Source organism: Amphibalanus amphitrite, unplaced genomic scaffold, assembly GCF_019059575.1.
Source record: "Amphibalanus amphitrite isolate SeventyFive unplaced genomic scaffold, NRLGWU_Aamphi_draft 000062F_arrow, whole genome shotgun sequence".
NCBI lineage: Eukaryota > Metazoa > Arthropoda > Thecostraca > Balanomorpha > Balanidae > Amphibalanus > Amphibalanus amphitrite.
Genome location: NW_024881558.1, coordinates 1,193,065 through 1,207,068, shown reverse-complemented (window position 1 = coordinate 1,207,068; position 14,004 = coordinate 1,193,065). Strand labels below are relative to the sequence as shown.

The following is a 14,004-nucleotide window of genomic DNA, read 5'->3' as shown; positions in this document are numbered from 1 at the left end:
GGAATGCATTGCCTGGTGGGTGCCTACATGTATGCCAAGTTTCAGCGAAATCGCCCCAGTAATTACCGAGTTATTGAAATGGGAACAAATTTGGTACCTCTTCTTTTTGTATTTTGCACGTGCAGTGGGGGTCACTCACATAGATCAAGAGTATCCGACCTTTGGTAGAAGGGATGCAGCTACTCTACAAAAATTACCGCAAGACAATCGCCCAAGCGGCTGCTGAGATATGAGCCTCTCAAAATCACTACTTTTGCAAAACAGCTTGAACACCCTTGACTTTTCACGTGGCACGTGCCACGACGGTCACTGAGATGTGTCAACAGTAGTCAAATACGGGGTAGAAGGGATGTGGCTACCCAGCAAAACAGACCGCAGGCCAATCGGTCCAGCGGTTGCTGAGATATAAGCCTCTCTAAAGCGTTACAGGCCGGGCCGGGCTGGGCCGGGCCGGGCCGGGCCGCTCATACTGAGATTTTTCCGTTATATTGAAAAGACTTCGCTTCGCTCGCTGCGCTCGCTCGCTCGTAATAATCACCGGTCGTTAGACGGCGTGTCACAATACTTCGACGTCGGCTCTGAAAAGTCCCAATCCCGAGAGCCGTCTCTAAACGTAAACACCGAGCACTCGCACCCGACGGCCGGGTCTCGGTGAGTCGAGCACGGCGCGCCGCTCCTCGCCTGTTGAGCGTCAACTTTGGCACCTGAGCAGCGAGCCGCGGCAATCTGTGAGCGGCTCTCGGGTAAGTTGGGTTCACGGGCGGCCTGCTCTCGCCGCTCCGCTCCCGGGGAGGGCGGGGCGGCCGTCAGCCGGCGGTCGGCGAAAAACGCCTCAGCAGTGTCCAATCAGTCGGCGCCGATCGACCGCCGGCCGCGACCCCTGACCGCGGCTCATTTCTCCCTTCTGCCCGGGCCGGACCGGACCATCCGGACCGCCGGACCGGACCGTCCGGACCGTCCGGACCGGCGGACCGAACAGTCCGGCCGGCGGCGATCGGGCGCCGAGCGAGGGGACTACTGTGCGGCTTTGTTCAAGCACAAACCCAATGACCGTGCGATGACAGTCGGTGCTCGTTCGAGCTTCGCGGAGCTTTGAGGAGCTCCGGCGGCTAGCGGTCAGACCTACAGCGACCAGCGAGCGCCTGCAGGGACTCGACCTGAGCCCAGCCCTACCACGCTCGGTCCAGACCCCTCACCAGTGGTGGTTGCAGCGGAACCGCATTGACAAATCAATGAGCAGCGACACTTACTCCAGATTGACATGCAGCCGAGTGGGAGCAATCGGAATGAAATTCCGCAAGCTGCCTCACAATGACACGAAGAACAATGTAATAATACCAAAGAGTTGTATTGTCAGAGACCTCCGGCAAATCAGGGGTTACAGAGCACGGTTACAAGATGACCAATCATTTCCAGGATACCCGACAACATTTGATGCTCGTCGATCGATGTTTCAACTTTCGAGAGCTTATGCATTCATGCTAACAAAAACAGCACACTCCAGTTATCATCGAAAGTCCTTCGCTCAGCGACTTTTGAAAGATCCCCACACATCAACGACTGCATTAATGCTGAGAAAAACAACATACTTGAGCTTTAAATCAGTCGTGCGATGTCAAGGTCTGGGAACCTTGAAAGCTTTCGATGAATCAATGACAAGTGTTGGTTATTTTTGGGTGCAGGGGCAGGATCTGCACTTTCGGGAGCAATATTACGATGTCATCATGCCAGTGGCTCATCCGGACCGGAAGGAAGTCAAAGTTACCTCAGCTGCCTGTAATGGGGTTTCCGCCATCAATCGACATTGCTCAGTCAGTAGAGATTGATGTCAGTCATTGGACGTTTGCCAGTCAGCTGACATTTTGATAGTCAAAAACTTTTGCCATAAGTACACAGTGCCGTGGTGAGATATTATTTGGTATTCGGATCCATTATCACTCGCAAAAAAAAAACGGCGACAGTCGAGATTGAGTGACGACGAATATCCTCCGTCAGCGTTGCCGATGAAGTGACAAGTTAGTTGGCAGAAAGTCAATAAGGTGATTCTAGGAAAAACTGGTGATGAGTCTAAGTTTTAGGGAGCAACGGTCATCAGCGCACAGTCTGGGGATATCCATTTGATAGTCTGGCTATTGCAGAAATATCCTCTCATGGCCTGGCTAGTGGTGGTAGGGATATCTTTTGATAGCCTTTCTTTAGAATGCAGATACATCTTTGATAGCCTGTTATATATTTCAGGGTAATCTTTTGATAGCATGGTATATACATATAGTGATTTTAAAGGGATGTCCTTCGATGACCTGGCTTTGAATACAGTGCAATCATTTTATGGCATGTCCACCTAAAGAGAAAAATTATCAGTAGCCAGACGACACATAATTGAATCAGAACCGTTGGTGGCCAGACGGCATATTTGCAGGTCGGCAGCGCCATTAGATAGTTCTGAACGTCTGCCAATCCTGAACTTGATAAAAGGCTGGCTATACCCGTCCTAAACCATGCCACGGTAGTCAGCTGCTTTTGCCGGTCCCGAACCATGCCAAGGTAGACAGCTGATTCTGCCAGTCCCGAACCATGCCACGGTACTCAGCTGATTCTGCCAGTCCTGAACCATGCCACGGTAGTCAGCTGACTGTCCGGAGAGCGAAGACGGCCGGTGGGCCGTCTCAGACGCCCGCCCACCGGCCCGCCCAGTCTCATCAGCTATGAGCCCGGCAGAATGAGCCTCTCTCATCCTCCCTGGCGACTAATCTGATTAGCGAAATCACGTTAATGACTCGCTCCCGGGCATAGGTAATCAGTTGGGGAACTTCAAATGGGCTCGCCGCTTTAAAATAAAGTAAAAATAGTCCATGGAAGAAAAGCCTGCACAGAATTTTCTCATTACACCGAAAATAGTGCAGAAAATACGATGTGGATTCCGGGAAAGTCGAACTTTCCTTATTCAACATAAACTGCTTTGAATATTGCAGATTGACGCGAGCAGGCTTGATACATTGAATTATGCAAAATCAACTTCGCACAAACTTTTCTTTGATCAACTTTAATTCAATCAGCCTTTAACCAGCCATGAGCCCTGGCGTTACCGGCCTGTCGGCGACCAGTCAGACTCCGCGGCGGTCGCGAGCCGGCTGACTGACCCAGCACCGCAGCATCCCAGAATTCAAATGCAGAGTCATCCGATTTCAGGCGGCCGTTTCAGGAAACAGCTGACTCGTTCCGGCATGTAAAAGGCCTCGTCCCACAGCTGTCTAACGGTAGCACTACACGAGTACGCCCGGCGAGGATTTGTGGTGAGCTCGCAACGTCCGGATTTTCTACTTCTTTTCGCTGCTTCAAGGACATCTTTCTAGCCAGCGCGATGTCATTATGAGGCATCGTCTCCTTTATATGAACAGCCCGTCCTCATTCGAAACGGAGACTTCCATTATGCGGACGAGGAACACAAGCTTTGATCATTTCCTACTCAGACGTCCGGAGAGATAAAGCCTGCACAGCCGTTAGACACAGAGTGCGACCCCTTATACTCATCAACATAACGACGAGAGCTTTCCTGCGCAAAAGGAAGCAAACATGGTTTGCAGATTAAACCTTTGCGTGGTCAAATCATAAAACATATAATTATCAAAAGTCAGACATCACTCTCATTCCAATAAGCCAGTCAAAAAGAGCAATGTTGCTTAACAATCGCTTCAAAGACTACATATGAATATGCATTTCTTAATATGCAATATTCACGTAAGATAAAAATGTCAACGCTTTTAATTTACACCGATGCTATTCGCAAAATCTAAGCAATCATGGGAAGATTTTTCTCACGAAAAATGGACATTGAAACGATTACTCGAAGCCCACTTAAAATGCGATGTGACGATATCAACACATCCTCGCCCAAGCATAAAGATATACCTAAGGCTGAAGTGTGAAATTGATCAACACCGAGGCTTAAGCTTGGAATCAAAAGCTTAATTCTTTCAGATATTAAATGATGCGAGCCTCTTTCAGATACTATCGATAAAAATCATATAATCGATTAACAGATTCTATGAATCGATAGAATCTGTTATGGATGCGAGGTAAAGTTTTTATCAATCTGTCCGTACACGAGCCCATGCGCTCAAGCAAATGCTCGCTTATTGGCACATCTGCCTTATGAGTCACAGGAAAAAAGTTGTCCTGTAACAACGTTTTCATGACTTCTCCCCGCCTAAAAAGCAGACGTCCCTAAATTCGTTCTGACGGGTATGTGCCCCTCGCTCTACGACCCATTCACCAACGGATCGGTTCGTACCGATATCGTACCGGTATTCCTGCACCCCCGGCGCTGTTCAGTCACCGCTGTCAACGCAGCTTCCACGAGAGCACGCTAGGTGGCTAGAGACCTGTGTAGACCAGTATAGAGGTTTATGCTAGAGGCCATTCGACAATGAGGCGCATGGGTCGTACTCAGCCCACCAATGGCACTTAGTAGCACATTCAAGTAGGCAGCTCCCAGTTAGGGACGAAACATAAGTATCCTGATGCAGACGGCCCCCAAACAGCATCCCGATCAGCGGCGTGTCCCTCGCGATGGGCGGCGAGTACCGCTCTGGAGCGGCGAGTCCCCTGCCCGAGCGGCGCCCACCTTCGAGCAGCGGCGGCTCCTGGTCGAACTGTCCGCCGGAGCCGTCCTCCGGGTATCCGGACACCGGGTCCGGGGTCAGCAGGCTGCCCGAGTAGGCCGGCACCGGCTCCGGCTGCAGGTACGGGCTGGCCGGAGCGCCGGCGCCGCCGCCGCCCAGGTCGGCAGAGCCGCCGCCGCCGTAGTCGAACGACTGGAAACCCCTGGCGGACAGAACGGGAAGTGGTAGTTGTGAAGTTGCTCGGTTGGCGGACGAGTTCGGTTTTAACGGAAACGATATTTTCGAATACAGCACCTTGACTTGGTGTAAAATTTACAGATAAGTCTAAAAATGATATTGGGCTTTTCATGAGATGCTTTATTTAAGAAAAAAATCAAAAGGTGATGCCAAAGCTCAAAAGTATTAGAGCTGGGAGCTCGGTGTAAAAGTTGGCTTGGTGTAAAGCTCGACTTGGTTTCATGACCGGAAAACAATCCTACGTTTATATTTTACTTTAGGCACATTTGGAAGTAGCTTACATGTTGTCTTGTTGGAATCCATTGGTGTCATCTCCCATGTTGTACTCTCCCCATCCATAATTCTGCTGTCCTTGGGTGTCATCATAAAACCCAGACATTTTTGCAACAGGTTATCTGGAAGAATAGCATGCAGTCAGAAAACAACCAGGAAATACAGAACCAAATGGCACAGGTATAGGATTAATTATCTTTGATAAGGTATACCTAACTTTAATTAAACACAACTCACCTGGTTCAAATTACTAGAAAAATTACTAGAAAATTAATAGAAATTACTAGAAAAAAAATAGAAAAATAACTAGAAAATAACTAGAAAGCAATGAAAAGGGTTGAGTTGTTGATTATTTCCCCTTTGCTGATAGTTTAGACTAGTATGATCATTTTCAAAAGTTTTCTGTACTAGTCTGTTTCACTTCACATGATTAGGTCATTCCTTTACATGAGCATTACATGAGCAGTCATTGCACAGATGGTAATCTAAGTCAAAATTCAAATAGGTAATTTCTGAATGATGCATGTGACACAAAAATGTCTGTCCAATGACCTTTTTAGAATAATGGCTATGCATAAAACTAGGACTAATATAGGTGGTTAATAAATTGACAGGTAGGTACCTAAACACTGTCAAACAAAACAAAACTTTGTTTGAGGCTTATGCAAGCATTAATTCTAGAAATGTTATTTAGGCAATGATACTGCTCATTGCTCTGGAAACCCTGAAGGCTGAATCACAGAACATTGGTTAAATGTGAAGATGAAGTCTGTTGATAAAAATATAATAACATAATCCACCCTAATTGCATTTATAGTAGAAGTCACACAAAGGTTTTCCATCTGAGGAGAGGTGCTGTTCTTGTAGGTCTGTAGGCTGTAGGGTAGGTTTGCAGGTTGTTAGGCTGTAGTTTAGGTAAGGTCAGGTTAGGTTAGGTTTGTTTAGATTTTGTTACAAAGGAAAACCATCGTATGACGTCTGCTCTACTAATAAAACCACCTTACCTACCTACTGGCCTAATAACCCTCAACATACCAGCCTACAACCTACATGACCATTACAGATGACCAGATGAAGTACCTACCCAATAATCAAAATTAGGCTTATTTTCGTTGCACATCAACATAGGTAAGCGCATAAGCGACACAACCCTGTAAGGAAGATTATTTACCTGGCGTGAACTCTTTGAAGATAAAAATAAATTTAATCAAAACTTTCCTAGCGTTTCTATTTCTCTCCAAAAGCTCCCAGACCCCCCTACTTCGCACATCAACGAGCTACATAAATGCCTTGAATTGCTTCATAAAAATCAAATTTTCAAGCAGGGTTACCAACGAGAATTTTTCTAAATCCCAAGATCGCCGCGCGAATTTCCCAAAATCTAGCTCCATATCCCAAGGTCGACAGGATCAAAGCCCAATGTGCATCCCAAGGTTTATAGAAACCAAATATAGAGCAAACAAAGTGTATTTGACGTATTTTCAAATCTTTGGTTGACTAAATAAATCAATATCGTTAACAAATCTTGCATTCGGCACAGTTACACACGCAGGCATAGGTACAGAGACACAGCCGCAGTCGCTCCCTTGCACGTTCCCTCACAGACGACACTGAGTTCTGACTTCTGACCTTCTGAGCCTGCACCCTCCACTCTCCAGAAAGACGAGCCGAACTCGAGACGGGTCGAGGGCGTCGCCGCCGCCCGCCGGCCGCAATACGATACGAGTTGAAGCATGATCCGTCGCAGTGGCGGATCCAAGGGGGGGGGGCAAAATGGGCATTTGCCCCCCCCCCAAACGGCATAATTTTAACATTACGCCTATGGACGATGCATGGAAAGAATCGATAAATTTTATGGTTTGCCCCCCCCCCCCCCAAAAAAAAAAACTCTGAGCTGGATCCGCCTCCGATCCGTCGGGCGTCGCAATTCGCAAACAGGCGGCCAGGTCGGGTGTTAATCGACGCGGAAGCCACTGGGTATTTCGCTAACTGCCTCACTTGAGAGCTGAGACGGGAGAAACCAAGTGAAGACGCGTCAAATAAGGATAACTTATTCGTGCTTCGTTGGTTGCTTGGTAAGGTACAGTGAAACCAAACGAAAGAACGCTCGGTTGTGTTCGGCCAAAAAGGACGGTTTACAAAAAAAAAAACAATTAAGTTGTGTTAGATGTGTTCCTGATTCTTTTGTTTGGTCTTTATTCATACTTTTCCTTGTTCCAATGATTAGAAAAATGTGCTAAAATTAGCGGGAGTCGTAAGCTCGGGACAAATCCCAAGGTTTGCTGTTGAATCCCAAGGTCCCAAGGTCGGGTTCAATATCCCAAGATCTTGGGACAAATCCCAAGCTTTGGTAACCCTGTTTTCAAGTCGATGTGCTTATCGTAGCAATAGCGCCATTTTTGTAAAAGCTTACGTCAACAGTCAAAAGCGAATTATTCTGTTTGAATGACATCAGAGGTAATATTTATAAACTGATCATTTATGCGTATTTTCTTGAATTATTTTTAAAGAAAACAATGTAAATTGCTTATAATAATTGTGTTAATGACATTGACTGTGATTATCTTGATATTTTACTGTGCAAAGCATTAATTTCTTTTAGAATGACGTCATTGATTCCCGATTCCCGTAATCATCATTCTAGATTTTTGGTACCTTGCGTTGATCTGTTGTTTACCGGCGCAGCACAACAGCGCATTCCTGTGACAGTTATCCTGGGTGTGTCAGAGGATAATTAGATTTTGGACTTACGAATACGAGTTAATTAAAACGGTGAGGTTTGTGATTTCTTACGATTCACATATTCATTTGGGGAGTGGGTCTTTACTTGGCAAGGGCGGATCGAGAAAGATGGTCTTGACACTCAGGGCATATCCCTTACCCTAAAAAAGGTTATCCAACTTGAAAATTGAAATTGAATTGCTAGATCCAATTTCTTTGCATCAGAGGACCCAAGATACACAGAGCTACCGCACTGCTATCTTAGATTTCCAAAGTTTTGAAAATTTTTGAATTTTCATAAGCATGGAAAATCAATTATGTTTTTGAAGTTTCTCCTATAATTTTTACGGTAAATGTTCAGGAGTCCGACTCACTTTTCACACATAAGTTTTGCACGTTCTTACACTTTTTGACATCCTGAATCCAGATATCATTATCATGCTTACCGTGGCGCAAAATAAAAGAAAAAAAACATAATCAAGCCTGACTTAACATCACCTTATTACCTACATCCCAGACTGGAATAAATACCTGTTATGCTGAATATGTCCGCTGTAGTGGCGGGGATTTCGTAAAAAAAATCAGTGATTGTCCTGCGTACCTTTCGCATGCGAGGAATTCAGCGCATGGCAGCGCATGAATTTTTCAGCGCAGGACGGCCGCATATTTTTTTGCCGAAAGACAGTCACCGAATTTAGTCGGCACTTTGGTTAACCTAGCAGCAGACTTGCTCTGCGGGCGGCTCTGGAGAGGTTTCGGGACGAGGCATCTCTGCCCCGGTCGTCGCGTGCTCGAACTTGCGAGCCGCCTTGAGTTTACTCAGCGGGAGCGGCCGCCCAGGTGAGGCGGTATTGTTCGAGCGTCGTTAAGTAATACTGCAGTGGGTTCCTACTTCCTGCCCAGTGCAGTATCGAGGGGAATGAGAGCGCGGACGACCTGGCGAAACTAGCGGCCGCCCTGGCCTACCCTCAAACGCCCGCTCGCTGACCAAGGCGGTTCATTGTACAGCCTCGCATCAATGGCGCGACAACTGGTCCGAGTCAGTATTCAAGCCACTCTCTGGGAGCACGCCGCCGCTCCCTATCCCCGGAGAGGACCGATAGGACGCCGTTTCGGTGCACCAGATGAGGGCGGGCCACTGGGGCCGCTCGCTACAGTACTGCACCGAATCGGCTGTCTCCACTCCGCGGCGTGCCAGCAGTGCCTAGGCAAGCGGTGCCCCGCGGCGCTCTGCGTCGTGTGCCGAGAAGAGGCTGATGTGCCTGATCACGTGCTTCTCCGCTGCCCGGCCTTCGCTGGCTCCTGCCGGCTGCCAGCCTCGAACACACCGCTTCGCCGATATTTGTGGCCCCGGAACTTCCGGCTCCGGCCTTGTTTCACGGCACGACGCTACAGTGCGCTAAACGTGTTGAGGTTTCGGGTCTCCGTGGAAATAAACCTTTATTCCGACGGTCAAACATTGCCATTGGAGAGCGTCCAAGTCTCCGGAACACTGCGTCTGGTTGATATAGGCTTAGCATGATTGTTACCTATTATGCTTGGATGTAAGCCATAATCGCCACGCCATATGTGGAAGGCTTTTGATGTCAATGTATACATACATACATATACAAAGGTGGCTTATTTTTGGCACAAATAGGTACCCAATTTTTGGCGCCTATCATGCAGAAATTTCAGCGCAAAATTGTTTGTGCCGAATTTCGGTGCAAAAGGGTCTCACGGGCGTCCGGCGTAGTGTATGGATGTTTTCCAGTCTGGCCTACATCCTACAAACCTACAACCTACCAACCTACAAGGCCTATAAACCTACCAGCCTACAACCTAAAACCTACAAACTTACAACCTAACACAACCTAGAACAATGCATACATACATACATCATTTGAAATTCTAACTACCTACAGGCTACAACCTAGAACATAAAAACCTACAACCTTCAACCTACAATATCTCCTGTTGCATATTTGTATCAACGGCGCCACAATTGTAGATCGGACCTTTTCTGAGTACATTTCTTTTTTTCTTCTTAAAACAATATATGTGAACTGATAGAACACATGCCAATTATCCAATTTAGGAATTTTTATCCCGATATCTTCGGAAGTAGCTAAGTTATGCACCAATGCTCTGTTCACCAATGAGAGCCAAGAGGACTAGAAGCATACTGGTAATTCATTCCTTTATAATGCCATTGTGAATGACATATGACAAAACTGGTATGTGTCTGTGTCTGTGCCCGTCAGCCATAACAATGTCTGATGAATCTGGAGACACCGGTGCCGGAAAGGCTGAGACTCGCTGGCTGCCGCTCGAGTCTAACCCAGAAGTGATGAACAGCTTCCTCTACAACCTGGGACTGTCGGCCAAGTGGGCAGTGACCGACGTGTTCGGCATGGAGCCCGAGCTGCTGGCCATGGTGCCGCAGCCAGTGGCGGCTGTCCTGCTGCTCTACCCACTCACTGAGGTGGTAAGTACTGCTGCTGCTCACTGAAACCAATGCGGGTTACTTGTGTCAATGTCACTATGAATTTGTTTCGTCTAGGTGTGTTATACGCACCGAGGTGTTCACTTCCTCCTCCTATCTGCAGGCCCAGACGGCGGCAGCCAACGAGGACAACAAGATCAAGGCCGAGGGCCAGGTGATGTCGCCCAAGCTGTACTTCATGCGACAGACCATCAGCAACGCCTGCGGCACCGTCGCCCTGATGCACGCGCTCGCCAACAACCAGGAGGCGTGAGTAGCGGACGGGGTGGGGTGGTCATATCGGTACTTCACTTATGGCTTGTCAGCTGGGAAATGGAAGCCTGCAGGAAGATCGCAAAAACATCAAGGGATCGTAAAACCAGCCTGTTGATAATGATTTTGTGTTCTACATTATCGTCGTGCATCGTTGACGCTTCCGTTTAACCACCGATCACATTGCCCAAAAACCCCAATTCATCATCATCATCATCACCGATCACATTGTGGTCATATATGCAATATGCATCATATCCGATGAAAATATCTGAGCGGCGAGCGCATTCGTATAATGAAGGACTGCAAAGTGCAAACTGAGCCGCTGGCAGCCATGTTCGTCTCTTCACCCCCCCCCCCCCCCCTTCCCCGTCTGTGTTCACAGTCTGGAGCTGAGCAGCGGTCCGCTGGCCGAGTTTTTCAGCCAGACGGCCGGCCAGACTCCGGAGGAGCGCGCAGTCTCACTGGAGAAGTTCCAGCAGCTCGAGGCGGCCCACGAGGCCGCTAGTCACGAGGGACAGACGGAGACGCCGTCGCGTGATGACAAGCTGGACAAGCACTTTATTTCGTTTGTCCAAGTGGACGGTCATCTGTACGAGCTCGGTAAGTGGATGGCATCGATCGGTCGGCGGTCGATCAGTCCAACGGTCGATCGATCGACGGCTGGATGGTCGATCATCACACAGCAGCCACTGCTGTGTGGCTTGCCATAGAAATAATATGTTTTGTTAAATCTAGTTCTCGGAAGCATAAGGCGATGCTGTTGTTCTTCGAAGAAGTTCCTTTTCGACGGCTAAGGTTTTGTATCTAAGAAAATGTCATGAAGTTTATAAATCGTGAACGCCATTTTCCAGTTACATGCCCTAGCCACGTTTTTGCCAATCCTGACGGCGGATGATGAAGTTGAGTTTCTCTCTGTGTCCGACAGATGGCAGGCGCCCGGCTCCGGTGAACCACGGCCCCAGCTCGCCCGAGACCTTCCTGTCGGACGCAGCCAACGTGGTCAAGGCATTCATGCAGCGGGACCCGACGGAGGTGAATTTCTCAATGCTCGCCCTCGCTAGCTCACAATGATCTGTTTGAGAAGCTCTCTGCTGGTGGTGCCTAGTGCCCCGCGATCTGCCCCTTTCTCTCAGAGCAATACCTACCGATGAGCCAGCCGCATCTGTCTTTCGCTATTTCGCTGTATCGGATTTGGCTCTGTTTCGTTTGACTAAAACCGTTACTTTGACGCGTAGTTTTGGATTATTTTGAGTGAAGATTGCCAGCGAACGCTTACCAGGGTGTTTGGCACATGTGCGACAACAGGAAGGTAAAAGGCAAGACATATGATTTCTGTGATATAGGCAGTCCAGTCAACTGTGAGGAGTTTCCTTCGTATATTTTTTTGTGAAATAAACTTGGCTAAATTTGTCTTCCTGGCTGCTGATGAGAAGGCGTGGCGTGTGGCTCTTTTTATCTGTTCTGATGGTAATCACAAAAACAAGAAGCTGATCCTAGGACCGTTAGCATTACCTCAGAGGTCACTGGTTTACCCGAAGGCCGAAATCTTAAAACCTTGCTTAGTCACTGCGTCTCCGAAGGCTAGCGAGCTTTTTTATTCTGAAGAGTTCTATCTCGAATAACCTGCAACGGGCAATTCGTCTCGTTCTACCTCGAACAAATCGTTGGCGTATTCCTCGCCCCATCGGCCTGGACGAGTATGTAGTAAGCTAACGTATCCAGCAATGGTTTAACTACATCTGCTACGCTTTATAATACCGAGTGCTACCAGTATCATGCAATTTATATTACCGACCATAGTCAATGTATGCCCATTTGCGCCGTTGGGCGCGCTGTCTCGTGGGGCTGACCTGAATCGATGGTCACGAGCTGACGCACGTGATCTGGGAGCAGAGGTGGTGTGATCGGGGACAGCACGGCGTGATCCCGCAGAGCAGACGGAGCGATCGCGGCTGGCGGTAGGGGGCAATCGATTTCCCATTGCACGTTCGAAGTCCGCTGCGCAGCTCAGGTTCCACAAAGCCCAGGTGCAGGCTGGCGATGACCGTCGTGTTCTTCTCACTGTTGTTGTTTCTCCCTCCCTCTGTCCATCTCCCTCTCTGTCTGTCTTCTCTCTCTCTCTCTCTCTCTCTCTCTCTCTCTCTCTCTCTCTCTCTCTCTCTCTCTCTCTCTCTCTCTCTCTCTCTCTCTCTCTCTCTCTCTCTCTCTCTCTCTCTCTCTCTCTCTCTCTCTCTCTCTCTCTCTCTCTCTCTCTCTCTCTCTCTCTCTCTCTCTCTCTCTCTCTCTCTCTCTCTCTCTCTCTCTCTCTCTCTCTCTCTCTCCCCCTCTCCTTCTCCACGCTTGTATTTGTCCAGGGAAGAACCGGCTCCGTCCCTACTGCGGGCATTCTGACGTACTGCGGTTTCTGCATTGTGTTCTCCGCGTGATGTGTGCGTTCTGTGTTGTGTGGGTGATGGTATGTTTTATAGCGACATGTCCTCTCTTCGGTTGGCTGAGAGCCGTGTGATCTGTCCCTCCGTACGTCAGTAGTTGTTATCTGTGCGGTGTACCGCGGGTATGCAGTGATTGGCAGGTGACGCGTCCCCCAGGGGACCTCTCGGAGCCGCACTGTCTCCCTGACCGCACCACTCGCTAACCTGACATGTCCGGTGCCGACGGCGCTCCGTCCTCCGACCTGACCGATCATCCCCCGCTGACTCAGCCGGCCAGAATCCGCGCCATTTCCTGGTAAAAACCCGCCGCAGCGCCGGAACTGCCGACGCAGCGCCGCGTTTGCGACTCACAGTGGTGGTTTACCTAAGAACAGTGTTGGCAGTGGAGCTCCGGTCAGAAACGTCCCCGACTAGGACGGTGCGTTTGTCAAAGAGGCGCTCATTGTTGACACGCCTTTCACGCTACCAGCGACCGCATTGGGCTGCGGCTGACTTGCGACTGCCATGCGTGTGATAACAGCTACGATTACCAAGGTATTCAGGCTTCAGCAGCTGCTGCTGTGGGCTGTGGCTTTTCCCAGAAAGTAATTTGTACCGGTGAAGTCCCCAGAATGCGGTAAAAGGGAAATTATGGGCAATGTGAAACACGAATTATAGGCGGTATAAACATGATGCGGTCAAACTTTTATCAAAGCTACCATGCATAAGCAGCTATTGTCAGGCACCAAGGATTTTTATTTACTGTGTCAAAGTGGCTAAATGCCTGCGCAGTGGCGATTTTGCCACCGTCATTGCGGCGCGGGTGACGCCTGCGTCCACTGCAGTCCGGGCGACTGGTGACCTCGACTACAGGGTGAGAGGCTAACACCAGCCGGTCGAAACTGCAGTGCTGCATAGGAAGCTATCCCAGAGCAGGAAGCTTACAGTTACTGCGATTTGTATGTCGCTATGATGCCAGATGAATTGTATGATCGTACAG

General features: G+C 48.7%; 2 protein-coding genes across 5 annotated transcripts in view; one reads left to right on the top strand and one right to left on the bottom strand.

Moving 5' to 3' along the window:
* Positions 1-6,486, bottom strand: part of LOC122378583 (protein YIPF5-like) — a 118,978-nt gene extending 112,492 nt beyond the window's left edge. The window contains exons 1-3 of one of the 3 annotated variants that reach the window (XM_043359817.1): positions 6,304-6,486; positions 5,141-5,254; positions 4,625-4,824 (exon numbers count right to left, since the gene is read on the bottom strand). In XM_043359817.1, coding sequence (XP_043215752.1) covers positions 4,625-4,824; positions 5,141-5,238 — 298 coding nt within the window. In that variant the 5' untranslated portion in view covers positions 5,239-5,254; positions 6,304-6,486. Of the gene's footprint in view, positions 1-4,624; positions 4,825-5,140; positions 5,255-6,216 lie in introns of all 3 variants that reach the window. The other 2 variants (XM_043359818.1, XM_043359819.1) reach the window with 2 other exon arrangements.
* A 1,296-nt stretch (positions 6,487-7,782) lies between these two features.
* On the top strand, positions 7,783-12,005 carry LOC122378581 (ubiquitin carboxyl-terminal hydrolase isozyme L3-like). Of its 2 annotated transcripts, none has more exons than XM_043359813.1 (5): positions 7,783-7,904; positions 10,097-10,320; positions 10,442-10,587; positions 10,976-11,193; positions 11,519-12,005. In XM_043359813.1, the coding sequence occupies exons 2-5, from the start codon at positions 10,105-10,107 to the stop codon at positions 11,662-11,664; spliced, it is 726 nt and encodes a 241-aa protein (XP_043215748.1). In that variant the 5' UTR covers positions 7,783-7,904; positions 10,097-10,104; the 3' UTR covers positions 11,665-12,005. The 2 variants fall into 2 exon arrangements, with proteins under 2 accessions (XP_043215748.1, XP_043215749.1); XM_043359814.1 differs by having other exon boundaries at positions 7,804-7,892.
* The last annotated feature ends 1,999 nt before the right edge of the window (positions 12,006-14,004 follow it).

Coding starts and splice junctions, on each gene's coding strand:
- LOC122378581 (XM_043359813.1), top strand. CDS start 10,105: ATGTCTGATGAATCTGGAGACACCGGTGCCGGAAAGGCTGAGACTCGC. Junction 10,321..10,441: donor TCTACCCACTCACTGAGGTG/GTAAGTACTGCT, acceptor TCCTATCTGCAG/GCCCAGACGGCGGCAGCCAA. Junction 10,588..10,975: donor CTCGCCAACAACCAGGAGGC/GTGAGTAGCGGA, acceptor CTGTGTTCACAG/TCTGGAGCTGAGCAGCGGTC.